The following is a 26,113-nucleotide window of genomic DNA, read 5'->3' as shown; positions in this document are numbered from 1 at the left end:
AAGAGAGACGACAGAAATCTGTTACATAGAAGGATCCAGCACCCCATACCTGAAACCGAGAAAGTTACTATGTACCTATAGAAAGGATTTCAGAAGTTTTATGTGATGCAGGCTTTTATTTCAGAGTGGATAAAAGTCGTGAAGTCTTCTACAACAGTACAGGGCGCTGGTAAGAACAAATACGGAACCTGCCGATGCTTGAAATCTGAAATTTAAAAAAATGAAATGCAGGAAGCGCTCATGCAGCAGCTCAGGAAGGAGGAACAGAATTAACATTTCAGGCCAAAGATCCTTTGTTTGAATAATGTTCCAGCAAAGGAATATTTGAGCTGAAACATGAAACATATTTCTCTACACAGATGCTACCTGACCTGCTGAATTTTTCCCATGGTAATTCCATAACTGTCCAAATAAAGATGAAATTGACATCCCAGTTCAGAATGATAGTTTTATGCTCCAGCCCCCAGTGGTGACACAGAATTGATTATTTATCAAGTTTGGGCCCTTTGGCAGTCACTACTGTTCCTGGATGCTCTCAAGCCACATTTAACACTTACATCAATGTTTCCACTGGTCTGAGTAAACCTCAAGCCACACGTACTGCCAGATGTTCTTATGAAGAATTTATCAGGCAAAAAAACAAAGTATAATATTCAGACAGCTCCAAAGAGCAAATAAAAAATAAAAATACAGCTGCTGTCTCAGCTTGGCTTCGCTGGGTAGATTTTGGTGGCTTTTTGAATGGAATTGATTGGATAGATAGGAACATTTCCAAATAGCAGAGGACGTGACCTTGAAGCTCGCCAGTCAGGGGAGAAACTGGAAAAGGCAGAAGTAGTGTAGAACTAATTCCCACAGAGGACAGTATGTGCAAAAACTAAATTCATTATTTAAAACTTGATATCAATAGACTTTGGGCAGTCAGTGTAATGAGGTTATAGATCCAAGTTTGAATCAAGTTCAGAGAAAGGCCACCGTAATTTGGCTGAGGGGAGGAACAGGCTGGAGGAGCTTAAGTTGTGGGCAATATTGTCATGTGTTGCCTATCCCTAATTGCCCTTGAAAGGGTGATGCTGGAGGATTATTTTGAGCATTGTGGTCTTCATAGAATTATTGAGAGATGGAACACAGGAATGCCCCTTGGCCCACAGAGTGCATGCCAACCATTATCCCCCATTTATGTTGATCCTACATTAATCCCTTTCTCTCTACTTTCTATCAGCTCCCCCAAGATTCCACCTTTCTCCGACACATGAGGAGCAATTTGCAGTAGACAGTTAGCCTAGTGACCCATCAGTCTTTGGGACATGGGAGTGAACCAGAACGTACAGAGGACTAAGAATGGGCAAACTCCATACAAACAGCGAATGAGGTCACTGCAATAGTTTGCTTAGCATCTTCTGAAATGTGCCACTTCCCCTGGGACAACTGTGGCACCACTGCCATGAATATTTAAGCCTAAACCTTCCTGAAAACTCTCAGCTGGAGGGACACCATCCTTTCGTTTAGACACATTAGTTATAAGACAGTTATTTGGAAGCCCTGATTTCTATTTTAGAAGAGCAGTTTAATATACTCTTCTTATTTTATACATATCTTCCTTGTGAGCAGAAATCATTGTACCAGATTAATTAGCACTTGAGATTGGCAGACTGAAATAATGTTTGCATTTGGCTATTTACTGGTACAATGTTGCATACCATTCATATGGATCATTTTGCAATATCAATGCATTGAGGTAGTACACAGGAAAAACAATTATAGAATGCAGAATGTAGTGTTAAAGTTACAGATAACGTACTGTGCAAGTATACAATAAGGTTCAAGGGCTTGACTGTTCTGAGGTCAAGAATCTATCTTATCATATAAGAGGTCCGTTCAATAGTCTTGAAACAGTGGGATGGAACCTGTTGTGAGAGAAATCTTTGAGGAAAGTCCACCAACTGTTTTGAGGAATTGTTGCAAAATCAGAGTCAAGCTCAAATATATTAAAATGTTCAAATCTATATAATTTGAGGTTCATTTTTTTGCTCTTCTCCAATGTCTCTAGTCCAGCTATTTATGAACTATTTAGAAAGTCAAAAGCAGTTAAAATTGTTAGTGTAAAAGTGATGGCTTTCACTATTACAAATGTATTTCCATTTGTAGAGGAATATACAACTGTTTTATGCTCTTTTAACAGTGATCAGATAACTGTGGAGTCAATGCATGTGCTAACACTACCTGCAATGTGCCTCACCATTTGTTTTCTCAATTGTTGTTGGGGGAAATAATTATTAGATGTTGGCAGGATCTTTCTTTTTTATTGCCTGGCACTGATACCATGTTTCTGGATGTTTGTATTGACAAACATTTCTGCTTTTGTGAATCACACTGATGTGTGCATAGTAATATTGTCAAAATTCATGACTTCATTAAAGATGATTCATTATTCATGACAATGAGAGTCCAAGGACAAGAGGTAGTCATTCAGCTCCTCAGGTTTCTCCCAGCTTTCAACAGGGCTATGACTGATCTATAACCAATTCCATTCACCTGTCTTTACCCCATATTCTTAATATCTATGATAAATAAAAAACATTCTCAGATAATCTGATTTCATTTACAAATATCTTCCTGGAAAGCTGAAAATTTAAAACTATGTAGAGAGATTGAATAACTAGCAATGTTCCAGAGGTGGCTGAGGTAAGACTTAATTGAGATTTGTAAAATTATTTAGAAAATAGGAAGGACTTATTTCCTGTAGCAGAAGGGTTAACAACTAACATGGGGGGTATTGATTCAAAGTAATTGGTAGAATGAAGGTTTAGAGGGTCACAAAGGTATATTCGTTCATCTGGAAGATAGTGTGGGTCTGGAAAGCACTGCCTGAAGGAGAGAAACTCTTATTACATTTCAATAGTGTGATCTTGATGAGCCAAGATCTGTAGGGTTGCTGAGCAGATTCTGGAAGAGTAGTTTGGTTGGCACAGTTAAGTAGCTTCTTTATGGATAGCACATGTTCTGTGAACCTAAGATTCTATGGTTCACTCCTGAAATGTCTGTCCCTACCCACTGCACAACATTAGCCCAGCCGAAATAGCCTCTCTCCACCCACCACACCAGATAGCCGTAACATTGTGAATGCATCAAACTAACCACTCCAAACCTCAGGGAACACATCAAATCGAACCCCTACCTCTGTTAGTAAATACATTAAAAGCATGACTAATGTTGTTTTAGAACTGAAGGCGATGAAGAAGTCCTCTGTATATGAATCTTAACTCTGGCTCATTTAAGCTAGGTTCCAATAATCCCTCTTTAGAGGATTTGAATTGTTCTCAGAAATTTAAGATCAGTAGGAATTTGTAATTCTGTGCATTTTTATGCAGAGGATGGACCAAGGAAAATATGTATCCTTTATCATGTTGGTGCAAGTTGACACTTATTTAAGGGGTCTGTGCCAACTTTATCAAATATGCAATTCAGTGTCCGACTGCACTAGATGATTAAACCAACCATTATTTGTTTCCCCATGAAGCTCAAATGTCAGAGTTGAATCATTGCTCTCAGAATAACCCAATATTTTTTTTATCCTGCTGATGTTCTTTGTTCCTAGGACTGCCCTGCAGAAGCTGAGGAATTTCGTGCCCAGCAATGTTCTGCCCACAATGATGTCAAATATCAGGGCCAGTACTATGAGTGGCTTCCTGTCTACAATGACCCTGAGAAACCATGTGCACTGAAGTGTCTGGCAAAGGGAACGTCACTGATTGTGGAACTGGCACCAAAAGTGCTTGATGGTACCCGGTGTTACACTGAGACCTTGCACATGTGCATCAGTGGAAATTGCCAAGTAAGTAACCAGAATGGTATACTATAGATGGAAACACAGTCACCTTTAATTGATCATCTTTCGTGATTAACTTATCTCTGAGTTTATCTCTCTCAGCACTTCCTGCAGATACACATATCCAAACCCACCCACCTATACTCATTCACTTGACACCCCAACACACTCTCACCCACTGTGCACATCCTCTCACACTTATTCCACTCACTCTTTCACCCCATCCCACACTCATGCCCTCAGTCATTCACCTCTTCATGTAGATTCACAGGATAATTACAGCAGAGAATTAGGCTACTTGGTGTATACCAGCTTTCTGTGAAGGCAACCCATGCTGTGTCTCCCATTCTTTACCGTCAGATACTTATCCAGTTCCCTGTCAAATGCTATAGTTGAATCTGCCTTGACTGTTGTTCCTGGCTGTTAATTCCAATATCCATCACTCCATGATTATAAATTTCTTTTCATTGTGACTCTTCTGTTTTTTGTCAATCATATTCATTCTGTGATCCCTGGTTCTTGACCTTTCTGCTAGTGGCAACAATTTTCATTATCTACTCCTGTCTATATACTTTATCTCTCTCAGATCCCACTACAACTTCTTCTTTTCCAAGCAGAAGAACCACAACCTCTCCAGTCTATGTAAGGCACATATGATCTAAGATGAGCTGATTAACTGGATCCAAAATTAGTTTGGAGATAGGAGGTACAGTGAGGTGATGGAAGGTTGAAATGACTAGATGTCTATAACTAGTGGTGTATCAAAGGGCTTGGTGGAGGGACCTTTGCTGTTTTTGATATATATTGGTCTTGGATGTAGATATCAGAGGATTATCAGTAAGTTTGCTGGTAACATGAAAATTAGTGGTGCTATGGGTAACGGAGAAGGTTGCTTAAGGTTGTAGCAGAATATACATAGATCAGATGGGAAGATGGGCAAACCATTGGCAGATAGAATTTAATCCTGACAAATGCACAGTTAAATTAGTTGTATTTTATCAAGTCTCATAGGGTCAGACTAAATGGAAGGTCATTGAGCAATATTGATGACCAGAGAGATTCAGAAGTTGAGTCTGCTGTCTCTGAAAGTGGCAAAGGAGGTTGATAGGGTGGTAAAGAAAGCCTATGTTGCGCTTATCTTCATAGCTGGGAGCAGACAGTATAAAAATTGAGGCGTTATGTTGCAACTTCATAGAATACTAGTTGGACCACATGTGGAGTATTGTGTGCACTTCTGGTCATTTTACTACAGGAAGGAGGTGTTTGTGCTGGGGAGAATGCAGTGGAGAGTCACTGGATTGGATTCACTGTGGAGAGGTGAAACTGAGGGGTGATCTGATAGAGTATATAAGAGGCAGAGATAGCAGAGACAGACAAAATATTTTTCCTATTGTTCCTGTTGTAGGATTATCGGAAATAAGAGGGTACAAGTTTAAAGTGAAAGGTTGAAGTTATTAAAGGGGATCTGAGAGGTAAGCTTTTATAATTGGAATGCACTTCCAGCGGAAGTGAGGGACTTAAGTATAATTCTTCTCTTTAGACAGACATAAATGGGAAAAACGTAGAAGCATACAGTCCTAATGAGGGAAAACGAGATAGGTGAACTGGTGAAAAGGTCAACAAGAAAGTGGTGGGCTGAATAGCCCATTCTAATGTCATGTAACTCTATCGCCCTCTCTATAGTCTTAATATCATTCCAAAAGTCTGCTCTTGATCGGATAATTCAATATTTAAATCAATGCTGACAGTGTGATATTTGCCATCTGTTCATTTCTCTTCAATTCTCTCTTTGCCTATCCTGAAAGCGCTGTCTCACCGAGACAGTTCTGATTCATCTCAATAAATCTTTAGATCTCAGATTAGATTATTGCTCTTTCAGTTACAAAAAAATGCAAGTTGGAGAAGGATTCTCAGGCAGCTTCAAGAGCTGGGGAAAATTGCAGGAAGGACTGAGAGTAGCTGCGGAAGGCATCATCCACCAGGCTGTGCTGTGCGTTTACTGTGGTTGTGGGTGTGGGTGTAAGTGTTCTAGGGGTTCAGTGTCCAGCTGGGTTGTGAGTATCTTATGAATTTAGTGTTTTGTGAGGGAACTTTCCTTTGCAGACATTGGAGCGAGTTTGCAGGTGGTTCCATGCCAAGCTGGGGTGTGGGCCAGTTTCTACGGTTACAGGTCCTTTCACAGCACAGTTGTCTGAATTTCCTTTTGTGGATATTGGTAGAAATTTTAAGTTGTGGCGGTCCAACAAATAAGGTAAATGTATTCATGTTTGTTGTGATACTATTGCACACACTGAGCACTGGAAGCATTTCTTAGGAAGCTGGTTGGGGGGGGGGGGGGGCAGGGTAGGGGACTGCTGAATGATGCTTGAACACCAGGAGTTAAATAATGAAGAGAGATTTCATGATTGAAGTTATGTGTCATGGAGATTCAAAGATTAAAGAGTTATTAAATCAAAGTTTCAAGATAGTAAGGGAACAGTTATTGTGACCTGAAGAACTGCTGTTTTGGGAGCGTGGGAAGGGCCTGTTGGAGTCAGGCCTCTCTGTCTATAGATGTTTGGTACTCACTGCTGCAAATGGTTCAGTTGTTAATTTGCAATCAGATTTTTGTTATCTAAATGTATGAAGTGGAGCTCACCGGAAATGGTAGATTCAAGGGAAACTGCAGGGGTTCAGGTAGCCCTGGGTACCCAGTCCTGGGCTAACCCAGATTCATCATAAGGCCAAGGCTGTGGCGGACACACATGCTGATACATATGTTGCCCCTCCATCATAGACTCAAACTGGTCCAAAAGCAGAGCCCAAGCATGCAGGGAGTCCCTGGCTTTACATGAGAGATCTCGCTCTCTAGTACAACACCAGCCTGCTGAGATAATGGACAGATCAGGGATTCTCAGCCTGGGGATAAGGAAGAAAAAGTTGTCTAACTTTTTTTAAATTATGTTTAGTTTATTTCTTTTACTTTTTACTCACTGAGTTTTTTTTTGTATTTCTGCAAAGGCATCTAAGAAAAAAAATCTTGTGCAGTTGACAGCAGATTAAGCCCTCCCCAACTCCCAGCCAATGACTTTGTTTCCTGTCAAAAGGCTGCTTGGGTCATCTGGGTCGAGCCCTCACCTGGAAGCCCCATTCACTCCAGAAGCCTCACTGCATGCCCAAGATGTAGAGGATCAGCTCACTTGACACTTCTCGTACAGCATAGGTGAACATGGACAGGAGAGGATCATGCAGCAGTGAGTCAGAGCAAGCCCAAAGTAGTCATCTTAAGGGATCTGGATCAACGGTAGATAAAGGCGTTATACCACAGATTCACTATGGTCTCATTAAGTGGCAGAACAGGCTTGAGGAACTGAGTTGTTACTCAGACAGTTATCTACAGTAAGGTGGTGGAACTCACGTTGTTGGTTCCTGTTCAGGCTGCTGAATTTTGGGCCTTATCATACCGACAGCATCCAGTGCACCCTTCACAAATCACCAGTTTCTCTTTTGGAAGTAATTATTTTCATTGACATTGACTTCTCATTGTTCCCATACTGGTTCTCAGTGGAAGTACATTGACAAAGCCAGCAGAGCTACAACCTGTTTGCTATCTTCAGGAAATTTGCACATGCTCCTAGAGACTGACTGGTTTTCATCCAGTTTGGGCCCAGATCCCGAGGACAGGCCGGCTATAACTGACAGCAGATTAAACTCTCCACAACTTCCAGCCAATCACTTTGTTTCCTGTCAAAAGGCTGCTTGGGTCAGATGGGTCGAGGCCTCATCTGGAAGCCCTTTCACTCCTGAAGCCTCACTGCATGCCCAAGGTGTAGAGGATCCATTTACTTGACACTCCTCATACAGCCTAGATGTCCCTTGCCCCTAGTGAATGGTAAGATTGGGATGAATTAATGGTGAGAGTAAAATAGCATTAGTATGCATGGTCATGTCGAACTCAGTAGCACAAAAAGCCTATTTCTGTGCCGAATGACTCTGTTTCTGATAATTATTTAGACAAATTTATCTGGCCTTGAAAATAATGAAGATATTCCATCCCATTGGTTTCAATGGTGTGTCAATTTATTCGTGTACTTGTGGGAAATATTTGGCTGCTCTTCTGTGCATTGCCTGTTGCTTTTGAAGAGTAACACTGCCTTATAGACATGACTGTCACTTGCAGTACAGATGTAACCTGTAGGATGCAGTAACACCCTGGTGTTCCTGGCAGGTTGTTGGCTGTGATCACCAACTGGGAAGCAGTGCCAAGGAAGATAACTGTGGGATCTGCAGTGGCAATGGCTCCACTTGTAGACTTGTACGAGGACAGTACAAATCTCAACTCTCATCAAATAAATGTAAGTACTGACCTGCCGTGACAACAAAAAAATCCTCCATTTTAACAGTCTAGTAATATCTGTGAAATGGTGTTGCAATGGGTCTGAGCTTCCCAGGAAACTCATCAATCAGTGGATGGAAGCATCTTTCTCCTTAATTAGGATTGATACCTGAGCCGAAGGGTTTCAGCCCAAAACGTCCACTGTACATTTTTCCATAGATGCTGCCTGTCCTGCTGAGCTCCTCCAGCATATTTTGTGTGTGTTGCTTGATACCTGAGCCATCAGGTTCAGGATAAAAAGGATCTGAAAGTGTTCACTGAAGCCCAGTGAAAACACTGCACTTGCAGTGCATAGGTCGAAGCCAATCAGAATGAATTACTTTGGTATCCTGGATGAAGCATATGTTGTTTTGACAATGTATGATCTCATTCCTAAGTATCAGAGAACGGTTGTTTCCATTCGCTACACTTCTGCCCCACCACAGGAGTGCCCTCATTCTGCTTAGACTCTGCTCCACTCTGGCTCCGGGACAGCACGGCGGCGTAGTGGTTAGCACAACAGTTTTCAGTACAACTGACCCAGTTCAATTCCCGCCGCTGCCCGTTTAGTATGTTCTCCCTGTGACCACGTGAGTTTCCCCTGGGTGCTCCAGTTTCATCCCACAGTCCAAATTAGTAGGCTAATTGGTTTTTGTAAATTGTCCTGTGATTAGGCTATGGATTAAATTGGGAGATTGCTGGACGGCATGGTCCAAAGGGCTGTAGGGCCTATCCCACGCCGTATCACAATTAAAAAAATATATATATAAGGGTTGCTCCTGCTCCATTCCTCTTCCATAGAAATGTTGGTATGAAGATGTGCTTTGGCCAGCTTTCAGTGTCTCCGGCTGTCTAACTCACACCTAGAACAGGCAGGATGGAGCAGACAAGGAGCCTCAAGGGCTACACAGAAGGTGAAGCTATGTGGCTGGGATTCCATGTGGTCCAGGGGTGAAACTATTTGACAGATTCAGCTTTTACTAGCAGGATCCGGGCTGATCAATTTTTGTGATGTTAGTTGAGGAATAATTGTTGGCCCCAGGATATTGAGACAAATCTTCCACTCTTCAAATAATGCTTTCCTTTACATCAGTTCTTAAGTCAACATTTCATCTGACAACAGCACACTGGACTGCCACTGTGGATTATTTGCTGAAGTCTCTGGAATGACACTGAGACAAAGATAAGATATGAAGGATGATTTGGAATCGTGACGTTGGGCTTAAGGGGCGACTTTGAAAGTGTATGGGCTAAAGGTTAAAGTGTGGCAGTAGAAGGTACAATATTTCAAAGTTGTAAGAGCTGAGGAAGTTACAAATGTAATTTGAAGAAACCTTTATGTCAGGACTCAAGATGGAGGCAAGATTTTAAAATCGCTGAGCATCAGAGAGCCAGTGGAGATGGACAAGGATGGAGTATTCAGTGTGGGAGAGAGAGTGAAAGAAGGGGTGTGGGCCATGAATAAATTTTTATAACTTGGAATTGAGGAAGATCAGCAAAGGGAATTTTGAAAATGACTTGTTCTGTTTGAAGATGAGTAAGGGATTCTGTCCCTTTCCTGGAGAGCCTTCTCCCCTTGATTAATATAGAAAGCATTGAAATGATAGCTACATGTATGCAATGCTTTATGTATTGTTTTAACACGCATTGTCTACTCTCATAGCTTATTATCTTGAATGCAATAGCATTTTTGGACATTTCTGAAGGGAGAAATGGTGTTTAATTTTATTCCTTATTTTAGGATTTTTTTGGCAGTACTTTACGTAGCCTCAAAAATCTTGGACCTAGTTGAGAAATTGACCAATTCCATATGATTTCATTACTTTCAATATTACAGAAAAACACTGTCCTGTGCCTTGTCTTTTAATGAGAACATTGAGATTTATTACTTTATTGTCATTACATTTTGGTACTCAGTCATTAGCAAGTGAAATTGAGAGACCCAGGTTCTCTCTGTGTACACAGTGTTCCCTCTGTGATCTCCTGAGTAGTGATCTGGGTCATTTCACCATTCTCTGTTGTTGTATTGTATGCCTTGTCGATGGATGAAATATGACAACCATGGGCATGCCAAGAATGCCACCAGCATTTCATACATTTGTAACTTCTCAATTTGTTGATCATTTCAACTCAACAGACTATAAGTGTGATTTTGATCTCCTGATACATAGCTTAGATTTTGGACTGACATGTTGATATATTTAGATATTGGACTGCATGAGGGATTTAAAATAAGTATGGTTAGATGTGTAAGTGCATTTTGCCAATAAAGGTGAAGCCTGACCAAATTTAGTCAAAAGACAAAAAAGAACTGCAGGTGTGAGAAATCTGAAATAATAGAGGAAGATGCTGGAAATATTCAGTAAGCTGGTCAGCAATGCGAGAAGATAAACAGAATTAAACTTTCAGGTCAATGATCCTCCATCAGAGGGAGTAAAAGTAAACGTTAATCTGAAATGTTTGCATAATTTCTCCCTCTATATATGCCGCCTCACCTGCTGTATGTTCCAGAATTTTCTGTAATTTATTTCTGATCAACATTAGTGAAATAAACCAAAATAATACTTCATATTAATCCATTAACAGTCAAACAGAATTCTGCTGCTGAACGGTCTTTTATTCTGTTCTCTGGTTAGTTGGCCTGTTGACTTACAGAACTTCATTGGTTTGAGGAGAAGGTTTTAAAGTTGAATATTGCAGTTGCTGGTGACTAGACTTGCTGCAGGAGCATCTGACCCTCACTCACTAGCATTCCACTTGATAAATACTCCTATCATCCTGTTGCATACCTGTTGGAGCTCAGTGGTGCCTTTGACTGGCGAACTGTAGGCTGCTCTGGTCTAACTGCTGCACACGGGACATACAGTAACTTAAGCATTAACAGACAGGTGCATAGTACTTCTCTGGTGACAATGACAGGTCAAGGCTGGAGTGCAGATTGCACTGCATCACCCAGCTGATCTACAGTAGTTCTGTTTATCACCATTCCTTATCATCTTGTTCATTAAAAAACAACTACCCAGCAGTCATAAGCAATAACATCACAGCGATCCACAGAATTAGAACTGGGGACAAGAATGGAAAAAACATGGAAAGAGTCCTATGTTGCCTAGTTATGTGCATTCTGATTTTTGTGGCCATTTGGTGTTGGAGAGAACCAGGGAGCTCCATCTGGAAACAGATAGTGTCTGTTACTATAGCCTACCACTCACAATCATGACCCACCCAGTGCCCTTATTATCAGTAATCAGTTTTGAAAGAGTGATCTCCTTACGAGTTCCAGTGTACAAACACCTTCATCAGAGGAGGTGTGTCAGTTTTCTATTTTGTTGTCCATCTGTCCACCGAGCAACTTAATTGGTTATCTAATGACTTACTGATTTGTAAGGCTCTCTATCAGCTACCGTGCATTGCAGAAAGTACAACTATGCTCTTGAAATCCTTGGGCAGAACACTTCAGTTTTAAGCAGAAACATTTCAGCAACATTAAATGCTTTGCCAGTGAAAGGACCACACTGTCTCTTAACACTTGTTTCAGCTTGCCTCATACAGCAACTCCCACTGTTTGCTAGGTGAGAACAGTGGGACTGTTTTTGAAAGACACTGTAATTTCTGTTTTTTTGTTGATTTTTTTACTCAAATGATTATAGGATTTTTTGATAATAATGTGACATTGTCATGAAGACTGAGTTTGTTAAATTTATAAGCAGTGCACTTATGCAATTGCCTTATGTACACTGCTGGCAGATAGGGCCCTGTATTGTCATTAAACAAGTATATTTAAAAGGAAGCATAGCGTAAATTATGAATATTCAAGTCAGATCTCCCTTCCAACCAACCAACCAACCACCCAACCTCAAAATCCCAAGTCGTGGACTGAGCCAGAAATGCCTGTTCCTTGTGGGGATATAATTTAATCTGAGTCCTCCCTCTACTCATTTGTACGAGTTTAGCGTAACTCCCAGGACAGCCAGTGTTGAAAGAAAAGGAGGCTGCTTGCTGACAGAGATATCAGGGGTAGGAATTCACCAAGAGACTGCACAGTTCTAGCCGCCTAGCAGCTGTTGTGGAAGCATTTATTGGTAGGGTGGATATTTGATCCCTCAATAATGTGTTACCGAACTATTCACACCACAGAGACCCATTTCATTGAGTCGTGCACACTGCTTGGCCGATCTGCTTTGGTGTGGTGATGCCCATGGGCAAGGGTGGAAATTTAGGATCCTGATGTTTCAGCTGTAAAACACAGAGGTGGGCAGCAGATAAGAGCAGAAGTGGGGCTGAGCAGTAACAATCTCCCTGCGGTGGATCAGCAGCTGCCAAGGACCAGGCTCAGATCCAGTGAATGGTCATTTGGGATAGAGACTGGAGGGCAGCCCAGAAACAGAACAGTTGGTTCAATTATTCTTTGGCACTGTCCTGTCTCTGGCTCTGGGATCTGAGAAGGTTTATAAAGCAGTATTGAAGAACTCAGCTCACACGTTGCTTTTGCATGTCTTCACACCAGCACTGGAAACAGCCATCTTCGCTGCCTGAACAACCAAGAGCTCACCAACTGTGTGCATAACATCACACCAACAGCACTCAACAACACAGCATGCCAAGATCAAGGGACCTAGTGGCACATGGCATTCCCTCTGGGGGATGATCTCGCAGGGGAATGCCATGGAGACCAGGTTGCCTGCACTGAGCATGAGTCTGTGGTGCAGAAGGAGAAGAGGGAAGCAGTAGTGATAGGAGACTCAATAGTCAGTTGAACAGACAGGATATTCTGTGGACATGAACGGGACACACAGATGGTATGTTGTCACATAGGTGCCAGGGTCAGGGACATCTTGGATCACGTCCACGGCCTTTTGGAGGGGGAGGGAGACCAGCCAGATGTCTTGGTACATATTGGAACCAATGACATAGGAAGGATAGGAAGGAAAAACAAAGAGGTCCTGAAGAGAGAATTTAGAGAGCTAAGCAGAAAGCCGTGAACAGGACCTCCAGGGTAGTAATTTCTGGTTTGCTACTTATGCTACGCGCCAGTGAGGGCAGATACAGGATATTTATTGACAGATAAATATATGGTGGAGAAGCTGGTGCGGGGGACAGGGCTTCAGGTTGTTGGATCATTGGGATTTCTTTTGGGGGAGACATAACCTGTACAAAAGGGACAGGTTGCACCTGAACCTGTGGAGGATCAATATTCTTGTGGGAAGGTTTGTTAGAGCTGTTTGGGAGGTTTTAAACTAATTTAGCAGGGGGATGAGAACCGGAGTGAAGAGACCCAGGATAGGACGGATGGTAAAAAAGCAAAGGTAGCATGCAAGCAGACTGTCAGGAAGGGAGGCAGTTGATAGGACAAAATTGCAGCCAGCAGCAGCATGAGTATCAGTGCATTAGGGATGCAGAATCAAAAAGGGTAGTAAATGCAGTACTTAATGCATGGAGTATAACAAATAAAGTGGATGGTCTTGTTGCACTTTTACAGATTGTCAGGTATATAGCCATCACTGAATCGTGACCGAAGGACGGTTGCAGCTGGGAGCTGAATATCCAAGGCTACACATTGTATCAGAGGGATAGGATGGTAGGCCGAGGGGTGGCATGTCTCTGCTGGAAAGGAATGGCATCAAATCATTAGAAAGATGTGACGTAGGATCAGAAGAAGTTGGATTCTTGTGGGTTGAGTTCAGATAGTGCAAGGGTAAAGGGACCCTGATACAGGCCTCCAACCAGCAGCTGAAATGTGGACTACGGATTACAAAGGAAATAGAAAAGGTGTGTCAAAAGGGCAATGTTATAATACTCATGGGAGATTTTAACATTCAGGTTGATTGGGAAAATCAGGTTGATAATGAATCCAAAAGAGAATGAATTTGTTGAATACGTACAAGTTGGCTTTTTAGAGCAGTATATCATTGAGCCTACTAGGGGATCAGCTATACTGGATTGGGTGTTATGTAATGAACTGGAGGTGCTTAGGGAGCTTAAGGTAAAGGAACCCTTGGGAGTGAGTGATCACAATATGATTGTGTTCAACTTTAAATTTGACAGGGAGAAAGGAAAGTCTGATGTGGCAGTATTTCAGTGGAGTTAAAGGAATCTACAATGGTATGCAAGAGAGTTTGCCCAAAGTAAATTGGAAGGATGTGCTTGTAGGGATGATAGCAGAGCTGCAAAGGCGTGAGTTTCTGGGGAAAATGAGGAAGGTGCAAGATAGATGTATTCCAAAAACCAAGACGTGCTCAAATGGCAAAATAATACAACCATGGCTGAAAAGGGAAATCAAAACTAATGTAAAAGCAAAAGAGAGGGCATACAACACAGCAAAAATTAGCAGGAAGATAGAGGATTGGAAAGTTTTTAAAAACCTACAGAAAGCAATGAAAAGAATCATTAAGAGGGAAAAGATTAAGAACGAAAGCAAGCTAGTGAACAATATCAAGGTGGATAGAAAAAGCTTATTGAAGTATATTAAAAGAAGGATATGTGAGTAGATATAGGACCGCTAGAAAATGAGGCTGGATAAATAATAGTGGGGAACAAGGAGATGTCAGATGAACTAAATGGGTATTTTGCATCAGTTTTCACTGTGGAAGACACCAGCAGTGTGCCAGATGTTGAAGGGTGTGAGGGAAGAGACATAAGTGCAATTACTATTACAAGGGAGAAGGTGCCCAAAATGCTGAAAGACCTAAAGGTACGTAAGTCAAGTGGACCAGATAATCTGCACCCTAGGGTTCTGAAAGGGGTATCAGTCAAAATTGTGGATACATTAGTAATAATCTTTCAAGAATCATTGGACTCCGGCATGGTTCCAGAGGCCTGGAAAATTGCAAACGTTGCTCCACTCTTTAAGAAAGGAAGGAGGTGTCAGAAAGAAAATGACAGACCAGTTAGCCTGACCTCAGTGGTTGGGAAGATGTTGGAGTCAATTGTTAAGGATGAGGTTATGGAGTACTTGGTGACAAAGGACCAGATAGGACAAAGTCAGCCAAGTTTCCTTAAGGGAATATTTTGCCTGATGAAACTGTTGGAATCCTTTGAGGAGATGAGAAGTAGGATAGATAAAGGGGATGCAGTGGATGTTGTATATTTGGACTTTTAGAAGGTCTTTGACAAGGTGCCACACATGAGACTGCTTATTAAGTTATGAGCCCAAGGTACTACAGGAAAGTTACTAACATGGTTAGAGCATTGGCTGATTGGTAGGAGGCAGCCAGTGGAAGAAAAAGATTTTTTTCTGGTTGGATGTCAGTAATTAGTGGTGTTCTGCAGGGTTCGGTATTGGGGCAGCTCCTTTTATGCTGTATATCAATGATTTAGATGATAGAATAGATGGCTTTGTTGCCAAGTTTTCAACTAATACGAAGATTGGTGGAGGTGCAGGTAGTGTTGAGGAAACAGGATGGTGGCAGAAGGACTCAGACGGGTTGGGAGAATGGGCAAGAAAGTGGCAAGTGAAAGGCAATGTTGGAAAATGCATGGTCATGCACTTTGGTAGTAAAAATAAATGTGCAGATTATTTTCTAAATGGGGAGAAAATTTAAAAATCTGAGATGTAAAAGGACTTGTGTGTCCTTGTGCAGAACACCCTAAAGGTTAACTTGCAGGTTGAGTCGGTGGTGAGGAAGGCAAATGCAATGTTAGCATTAATTTCAAGAGGTCTAGAATATTAAGATCATGGAAATGATACCCAACCTTTATAAGGCACTAGTGAGGCCTCACTTGAGTATTGTGAACAGTTTTGGGCTCCTTTATCAAAGAAAAGATGTGCAGGCATTAGAGAGGCTTCAGAGAAGGAATTTCTTCAGCCAGAGGACGTTGAATTTCTGGAATTTGTTACAACAGGCAGCTGTGGAGGCCAAGTCGTTGAGTGTATTTAAGGAAGGGATTCATAAGTTCTTGATTGGCCATGATATCAAAGGTTATGGGGAGAAGGCCAGGGATTGGGGCTGAGGAAGGGAAAAAAGGATCAGCCATGATTGAATGATGGAACAGACTTAATGGGTCAAATGGCCTATTTCTGCTCCTATGTCTTATGATCTTATGAACTTATGGTCTAACATTAACTTAACTTTACATCAGAACATGTCATCAACCCTCTGCAGGACAACAGGCCTGCTTCAATGAATGGGGCAGCAAGGTGACCTTACAGAATGGGGTGGCACACTGACCTCACCATACAGTAGATATGATTTGGCTGTCAGATGTGGGATATCCGGCAGACTTACAGTCTCCCTGCTGGCCATATCTGCAGCAGGTGCATCGAGCTGCAGCTCCTTAGAGACCGTGTTAAGGAACTGGAGATGCAGCTCGATGACCTTCAGCTTGTTAGGGAAAGTGAAGAGGTGATCAGTAGGAGCTACAGGCAGATGGTCACAGGAGACAGATAAGTGGGTGACTGTCAGGAGAGGGAAGGGTGAGCATCAGGTAGTAGAGAGCACCCTTCTGGCCATTTCCCTCAACAATAAGTACTCCATCTGGAGTTGCTGTTGGGGAGACCTATCCAGGGGAAGCAACAGTGGCCGTGCCTCTGGCACTGAGTCTGGCCCTGTGGCTCAGAAGGGTAGGGAACGGAAGAGGATGGCAGCAGTGATAGGGGACTCTATAATCAGGGGAACTGATAGGCAATTTTGTGGGTGCAAAAAAGAAACATGGATAGTAGGTGCCAGGATTCATGATATTTCTGAACGCATCCACAATATACTGAAATGGGAGGGTGAGCATCCAGAGTTTGTGTGCATATTGGTACAAACACCGAAGGGAGTAAAAGGGTGGAAGTCCTGAGAGCAGAATACGGGGAGTTAAAAAGGAAGCTGAGAAGCAGGATCTCAAGGGTAGTAATCTTGGGATTGCTGCCTGTGCCTCGCGACAGTGAGAATAGGAATAGAAAGAGGTGGTGGATAAGTGCTTAGCTGACGGATTGGAGCAGGAGGTGGGGATTCCGATTACTAGATCATTGGGACCTTCTCTGGGGTAGTTGTGAACTGTACAAAAAGGACAAGTTGCACTTGAATCCGAGGGAGACCAATATCCTGGCGGGGAGATTGCTGATGCTATAAATTTGCAGGGAGGTGGAAATCAAAGTGAAGCGGTAAAGGATGGGATGGTTGGCAAACAAATAGAGACAGCTTGTAGGGAGCTTGTGAGGAAGGACAGGCAGATGATAGAGCCTGATGGTTTGAGATGTGTCTATTTTAATGCAAGGAGTGTCATAAACAAGGCAGATGAACTCAGAGCGTGGATCAATACGTGGAAGTATGATGTTGTGGCCATTACAGAGACTTGGATGTCTTGGGCAGGAATGGCTGCTGAGTGTGCCAGGCTTTAGATGTTTCCAAAAGGACAGGGAGGGAGGCAAAAGAGATGGAGATGTGGCATTGCTAATCAGGGATAGTGTCACAGCTGCAGAAAAGGAGGAAGTCATGGAGGGATTGTCTACTGAGTCAGTGTGGGTGGAAGTCAGAAACAGGAAGGGGGCATTAACTCGACTGGGTGTTCTTCATAGACCCCCCCCCCCCAATAGTAACAGGGATATCAAGAAGCAGATAGGGAGGCAGGTTCTGGAACAGTGCAATAATAATAGGGTTGTTGTGATGGGAGATTTTAACATTCCTAATATTGGCTGTCATCTCCTTGGAGCAAGAGGCTTAGATGGGGTGGAATTTGTTAGGTGTATTCAGGAAGGTTTCTTGATGCATTATGTAGATATGCCAACTAGAGAAGAGGCTGTACTTGATCTGGTATTGGGAAATGAACCTGGCCAGGTGTCAGATCTCTCGGTGGGACAGCATTTTGGAAGTAGTGATCACAACTCTATCTCCTTTACCATAGCGCCAGAGAGAGATAGGAACAGATAATTTGGGAAAACATTTAACTGGAGTTCACGGAACATTTGCATGGTGTTCTGCATAGGTCTGCTCTTTTGAGGCAGGGATAGGATCGTAAGGTAAAAGAACCATAGCGTACAAAGGATGTGGAAAATCTAGTTAAGAGGGAAAAAAAGCGTATGAAAGATTCAAGAAACTAGGTACTGATAGAGTTCTAGAAAATTACAAGGCTGCCAGTAAGGAACTTAGGAGAGCTAGAAGGGGCCATGAAAAGGCCTTGGCAAGCAGGATTAAGGAAAACCCAAGGCATTCTACAAGTATGTGAAGAGCAAGAGGATGAGTTGTGTGAGACTAGGACCAATCAGGTGTGTTAGTGGAAACGCGTGCATGGAGTTGGAGGAGATAGTGGAGGTAGTTAATGAATACTTTGCTTCAGTACTCACCAGGGAAAAGGGCCTTGGCAACTGTGTGGATGACTTACAGTGGACTATAACACTTGAGTGTATAGACATTCAGAAAGAGGATGTGCTGGAGTATTTAAAAAACATTAAGTTAGATAAGTTGCCGTAACCTGGCAAGATATACCCCAGGCTACTGTGGAAGGTGAGGGAGGAGATTGCTGAGCCTCTGGCAATGATCCTTGCATCATCAATGGGGATGGGAGAAATACCAGAGGATTGGAGAGTTACAAATGCCTTGTTCCCTTGTTCAAAAAAGGAGTAAAGAAAACCCAGGAAGTTATAGACCAGTGAGTCTTTCTTCAGTGGTGGGCAAGTTGTTAGAGAAGATCCCACGAGGCAGAATTTATGAGCATTTGGAGAGACATATTTGATTAGGGATAGTCAGCATGGCTTTGGCAAGGGCAGGTTGTACCTTACAAGCCTGATTGAATCCTTTGAGGAAGTAACAAAACACATTGATGAAGGTAGAGCAGTGGATGTAGTGTATATGGATTTTTGTAAGTCATTTGATAAAGTTCCCTATGCAAGGCTCATTCAGAAAGTAAGGAGACATGCGATTCAAAGAGACTTTGCTTTGTGGATCCAGAATTGGTTTGCCCGGTGGTTGTAGATGGTTCATATTCTGCATGGAGGTCAGTGACTAGTGGTGTTCCGCAGGATCTATTCTGCGACCCCTCCTCTTCGTGATTTTTCCAAATGACCTGGATGAGGAAGTGGAGGGATGGGTTAGTAAATTTGCTGATGACACAAAGGTTGGGGTGTTGTGGATAGTGTGGAGGGCTGTCAGAGGTTAAGTGGGACATTGATAGGATGCAAAACTGGGCTGAGAAGTGGCAGATGGAGTTCAACCCAGATAAGTGTGAAGTGGTTCATCTTGGTAGGTCAAATTTGAAGACAGAATATTAATATTACTGGTAAGACTCTCGGCAGTGTGGAGATCTTGGGGTCCATAAGACACTCAAAGCTGCTGCACAGGTTGCCAGTGTGGTGCGTACGCCTTCATCAGCCAATGGATTGAGATCAAGAGCTGTGAGATAATGTTACAGATATATAAGACCTTAGTTAAACCCCACTTGGAGTACTGTGTTCAGTTCTGGTCACCACACTACAGGAAGGATGTAGATACTATAGAGAGAGCGCAGAGGAGATTTACAAGGATGTTGCCTGGATTGGAGAGCGTGCCTTATGAGAATAGGTTGAGTGAACTTGGCCTTTTCTCCTTGGAGCGACGGAGGATGAGAGGTGACCTGATAGAGGTGTATAAGATGATGAGAGGCATTGATTGTGTGGATAGCCAGAGGCTTTTATTCCCAGTTCTGAAATGGCTAATACAAGGGGGCATAGTTTTAAGGTGTTTGGAACTAGGTAGAGAGGGGATATCAGCAGTAGGTTTTTCATACAGAGAGTGGGAGGCTGTGTGGAATGCTCTGCCGGCGATGGTGGTGGAGGCGGATACAATAGAGACTTTTAAGACTCTCTTGAATAGGTAAATAGAGCTTAGAAAAATAAAGGGCTATATTGTAGGGTAAATCTAGGCAGTTTCTAGAGTAGGTTACATAGTCGGTACAACACTGTGCGCTGAAGGGCCTGTAACGTGCTGTAGATTTCAATGTTCTATGTTCTACAGTGTAGCACACCAACCTCAATGTACAGGGCAGGGAAATGACCACATTGTACAGGACATCACACTGAACTAACTGTATGGGACATCACACTGACCTCACTGTACGGGATATCACACTGACCTCACTGTATGTGACATCACACTGACCTCACTGTACGGGATATCACCCTGACCTCACTGTATGGGATATCACACTGACCTCACTGTATGGGACATCACACTGACCTCACTGTATGGGATATCACTCGGACCTCACTGTAGGCGCAAGACACCAACGTGGTAGGTAGTGCTGAGGAAGCAATGTGACTGCAGCAGAACTTAGACAAGTTGGAAGAATAGGCAGAAAAAACTGGCAGATGTACTACAAGTTGAGAAATGTATGGTAATGCATTTTAGTAAAAGGGACAATAATGCAGACTATTATCTAAATGGGAAGAAGGTTCAAACATGGGACATCACCCTGACCTCACTGTATGGGACATCACACTGACCTCACTGTACGGGATATCACACTGACCTCACTGTATGTGACATCACACTGACCTCACTGTACGGGATATCACCCTGACCTCACTGTATGGGATATCACAATGACCTCACTGTATGGGACATCACACTGACCTCACTGTATGGGATATCACACTGACCTCACTGTATGTGACATCACACTGACCTCACTGTAGGGATATCGCACTGACCTCACTGTATGTGACATCACACGGACCTTACTGTATGTGACATCACACGGACCTCACTGTATGTGACATCACACTAACTTCACTGTACAGACATCACACTGACTTCACTGTATGTGACATCACACTGACCTCACTGTACGGGACATCACACGGACCTCACTGTACAGGATATCACACTGACCTCACTGTACGGGACATCACACTGACCTCATTGTGCAGATATCACACTGACCTCACTGTAGGGATATCGCACTGACCTCACTGTATGTGACATCACACGGACCTTACTGTACAGACATCACACGGACCTCACTGTATGTGACATCACACTGACTTCACTGTATGTGACATCACACGGACCTTACTGTACAGACATCACACGGACCTCACTGTATGTGACATCACACTGACTTCACTGTATGTGACATCACACGGACCTCACTGTACGGGACATCACACTGACCTCATTGTGCAGATATCACACTGACCTCACTGTAGGGATATCGCACTGACCTCACTGTATGTGACATCACACGGACCTTACTGTACAGACATCACACGGACCTCACTGTACGGGCATCACACTGACTTCACTGTAGGTGACATCACACTGACCTCACTGTACAGACATCACACGGACCTCACTGTATGTGACATCACACTGACTTCACTGTATGTGACATCACACTGACTTCACTGTACAGACATCACACGGACCTCACTGTACGGGCATCACACTGACCTCACTGTACAGACATCACACGGACCTCACTGTATGTGACATCACACTGACTTCACTGTATGTGACATCACACTGACTTCACTGTACAGACATCACACGGACCTCACTGTATGTGACATCACACTGACTTCACTGTATGTGACATCACACTGACTTCACTGTACAGACATCACACGGACCTCACTGTATGTGACATCACACTGACTTCACTGTACAGACATCACACGGACCTCACTGTATGTGACATCACACTGACTTCACTGTACAGACATCACACGGACCTCACCGTACGGGATATCACACTGACCTCACTGTGTGGGTCATCACACTGACCTCACTGTACGGGATATCACCCTGACCTCACTGTACGGGATATCACACGGACCTTACTGTACAGACATCACACTGACCTCACTGTACAGACATCACACTGACCTCACTGTACGGGATATCACCCTGACCTCACTGCACAGACATCACACTGACCTCACTGTACGGACATCACACTGACCTCACTGTATGTGACATCACACTGACCTCACCGTACGGGATATCACACTGACCTCACTGTGTGGGTCATCACACTGACCTCACTGTACGGGATATCACACTGACCTCACTGTATGTGACATCACACTGACCTCACTGTACGGACATCACACTGACCTCACCGTACGGGATATCACACTGACCTCACTGTGTGGGTCATCACACTGACCTCACTGTATGTGACATCACACTGACCTCACTGTACGGGATATCACACTGAACTCACTGTACGGACATCACACTAACTTCACTGTACAGACATCACACTGACTTCACTGTATGTGACATCACACTGACCTCACTGTGTGGGTCATCACACTGACCTCACTGTACGGGATATCACACGGACCTCACTGTACGGGATATCACACTGACCTCACTGTACGGGTCATCACACTGACCTCACTGTATCAAACATCACACGGATCTCACTGTACGGACATCACACTGACCTCACTGTATGTGACATCACACTGACCTCACCGTACGGGATATCACACTGACCTCACTGTGTGGGTCATCACACGGACCTCACTGTACGGGATATCACACTGACCTCACTGTACGGACATCACACTGACCTCACTGTACGGGATATCACACTGACCTCACTGTATGTGACATCACACTAACTTCACTGTACAGACATCACACTGACTTCACTGTATGTGACATCACATTGACCTCACTGTACGGACATCACACAGACCTCACTGTATGTGACATCACACTGACCTCACTGTACGGGATATCACACTGACCTCACTGTACGGGACATCACACTGACCTCACTGTACGGACATCACACTGACCTCACTGTACGGACATCACACGGACCTCACTGTACGGGTCATCACACTGACGTCACCGTACGAGATATCACACTGACCTCACTGTGTGGGTCATCACACTGACCTCACTGTACGGGATATCACACTGACCTCACTGTATGTGACATCACACTGACCTCACCGTACGGGATATCACACTGACCTCACTGTGTGGGTCATCACACTGACCTCACTGTACGAGATATCACACTGACCTCACTGTACGGACATCACACTAACTTCACTGTACAGATATCACACTGACTTCACTGTATGTGACATCACACTGACCTCACTGTACGGACATCACACGGACCTCACTGTACAGGTCATCACACTGACGTCACTGTACGGGATATCACACTGACCTCACTGTATGTGACATCACACTGACCTCACTGTACGGGATATCACACTGATCTCACTGTATGTGACATCACACTGACTTCACTGTACAGACATCACACGGACCTCACTGTACGGACATCACACTGACCTCACTGTATGTGACATCACACTGACCTCACCGTACGGGATATCACACTGACCTCACTGTGTGGGTCATCACACTGACCTCACTGTACGGGATATCACACTGACCTCACTGTATGTGACATCACACTGACCTCACTGAACGGGATATCACACTGACCTCACTGTGTGGGTCATCACACTGACCTCACTGTATGGGATATCACACTGACCTCACTGTATGGGATATCACACGGACCTCACTGTACGGGATATCACACTGACCTCACTGTACGGGATATCACCCTGACCTCACTGTATGGGATATCACATTGACCTCACTGTATGTGACATCACACTGACCTCACTGTACGGGATATCACCCTGACCTCACTGTATGGGTCATCACCTTGACCTCACTGTATGTGACATCACACTGACCTCACTGTATGGGATATCACACTGACCTCACTGTATGGGTCATCACACTGACCTCACTGTATCAAACATCACACTGACCTCACTGTATGTGACATCACACTGACCTCACTGTACGGGATATCACACTGACCTCACTGCACAGACATCACACTGACCTCACTGTATGGGATATCACACTGACCTCACTGTATGGGTCATCACACTGACCTCACTGTATCAAACATCACACTGACCTCACTGTATGTGACATCACACTGACCTCACTGTACGGGATATCACACTGACCTCACTGCACAGACATCACACTGACCTCACTGTACGGGATATCACACTGACCTCACTGTGTGGGTCATCACACTGACCTCACTGTACGGGATATCACACTGACCTCACTGTATGTGACATCACACTGACCTCACTGTACGGGATATCACACTGACCTCACTGTATGTGACATCACACTGACCTCACTGTACGGGATATCACACTGATCTCACTGTACGGACATCACACTGACCTCACTGTATCAAACATCACACTGACCTCACTGTATGTGACATCACACTAACTTCACTGTACAGACATCACACTGACTTCACTGTATGTGACATCACACTGACCTCACTGTACGGACATCACACGGACCACACTGTATGTGACATCACACTGACCTCACTGTACGGACATCACACGGACCTCACTGTACGGACATCACACTGACCTCACTGTACGGACATCACACGGACCTCACTGTACGGGCATCACACTGACTTCACTGTAGGTGACATCACACTGACCTCACTGTACAGACATCACACGGACCTCACTGTATGTGACATCACACTGACTTCACTGTATGTGACATCACACTGACTTCACTGTACAGACATCACACGGACCTCACTGTACGGGCATCACACTGACCTCACTGTACAGACATCACACGGACCTCACTGTATGTGACATCACACTGACTTCACTGTATGTGACATCACACTGACTTCACTGTACAGACATCACACGGACCTCACTGTATGTGACATCACACGGACCTCACTGTATGTGACATCACACTGACTTCACTGTACAGACATCACACGGACCTCACTGTATGTGACATCACACTGACTTCACTGTACAGACATCACACGGACCTCACCGTACGGGATATCACACTGACCTCACTGTGTGGGTCATCACACTGACCTCACTGTACGGGATATCACCCTGACCTCACTGTACGGGATATCACACGGACCTTACTGTACAGACATCACACTGACCTCACTGTACAGACATCACACTGACCTCACTGTACGGGATATCACCCTGACCTCACTGCACAGACATCACACTGACCTCACTGTACGGACATCACACTGACCTCACTGTATGTGACATCACACTGACCTCACCGTACGGGATATCACACTGACCTCACTGTGTGGGTCATCACACTGACCTCACTGTACGGGATATCACACTGATCTCACTGTATGTGACATCACACTGACCTCACTGTACGGACATCACACTGACCTCACCGTACGGGATATCACACTGACCTCACTGTGTGGGTCATCACACTGATCTCACTGTATGTGACATCACACTGACCTCACTGTACGGGATATCACACTGAACTCACTGTACGGACATCACACTAACTTCACTGTACAGACATCACACTGACTTCACTGTATGTGACATCACACTGACCTCACTGTGTGGGTCATCACACTGACCTCACTGTACGGGATATCACACGGACCTCACTGTACGGGATATCACACTGACCTCACTGTACGGGTCATCACACTGACCTCACTGTATCAAACATCACACGGATCTCACTGTACGGACATCACACTGACCTCACTGTATGTGACATCACACTGACCTCACCGTACGGGATATCACACTGACCTCACTGTGTGGGTCATCACACGGACCTCACTGTACGGGATATCACACTGACCTCACTGTACGGACATCACACTGACCTCACTGTACGGGATATCACACTGACCTCACTGTATGTGACATCACACTAACTTCACTGTACAGACATCACACTGACTTCACTGTATGTGACATCACATTGACCTCACTGTACGGACATCACACAGACCTCACTGTATGTGACATCACACTGACCTCACTGTACGGGATATCACACTGACCTCACTGTACGGGACATCACACTGACCTCACTGTACGGACATCACACTGACCTCACTGTACGGACATCACACGGACCTCACTGTACGGGTCATCACACTGACGTCAC

General features: G+C 43.9%; 1 protein-coding gene across 1 annotated transcript in view; it reads left to right on the top strand.

Moving 5' to 3' along the window:
- The window catches only part of LOC140729187 (ADAMTS-like protein 1), a 459,173-nt gene that overhangs the window by 353,034 nt on the left and 80,026 nt on the right, over positions 1 to 26,113 (top strand). Inside the window, exons 6-7 of the mRNA XM_073048667.1 lie at positions 3,599 to 3,835; positions 8,037 to 8,163. Of these exons, the coding sequence (XP_072904768.1) occupies positions 3,599 to 3,835; positions 8,037 to 8,163 (364 nt within the window). The remainder of the gene's footprint in view (positions 1 to 3,598; positions 3,836 to 8,036; positions 8,164 to 26,113) is intronic.

Source organism: Hemitrygon akajei, chromosome 6, assembly GCF_048418815.1.
Source record: "Hemitrygon akajei chromosome 6, sHemAka1.3, whole genome shotgun sequence".
Classification (NCBI taxonomy): Eukaryota; Metazoa; Chordata; class Chondrichthyes; order Myliobatiformes; family Dasyatidae; genus Hemitrygon; species Hemitrygon akajei.
Note: the sequence above shows the minus strand (reverse complement) of the source record. Positions and strands in the feature narration are given on the sequence as shown.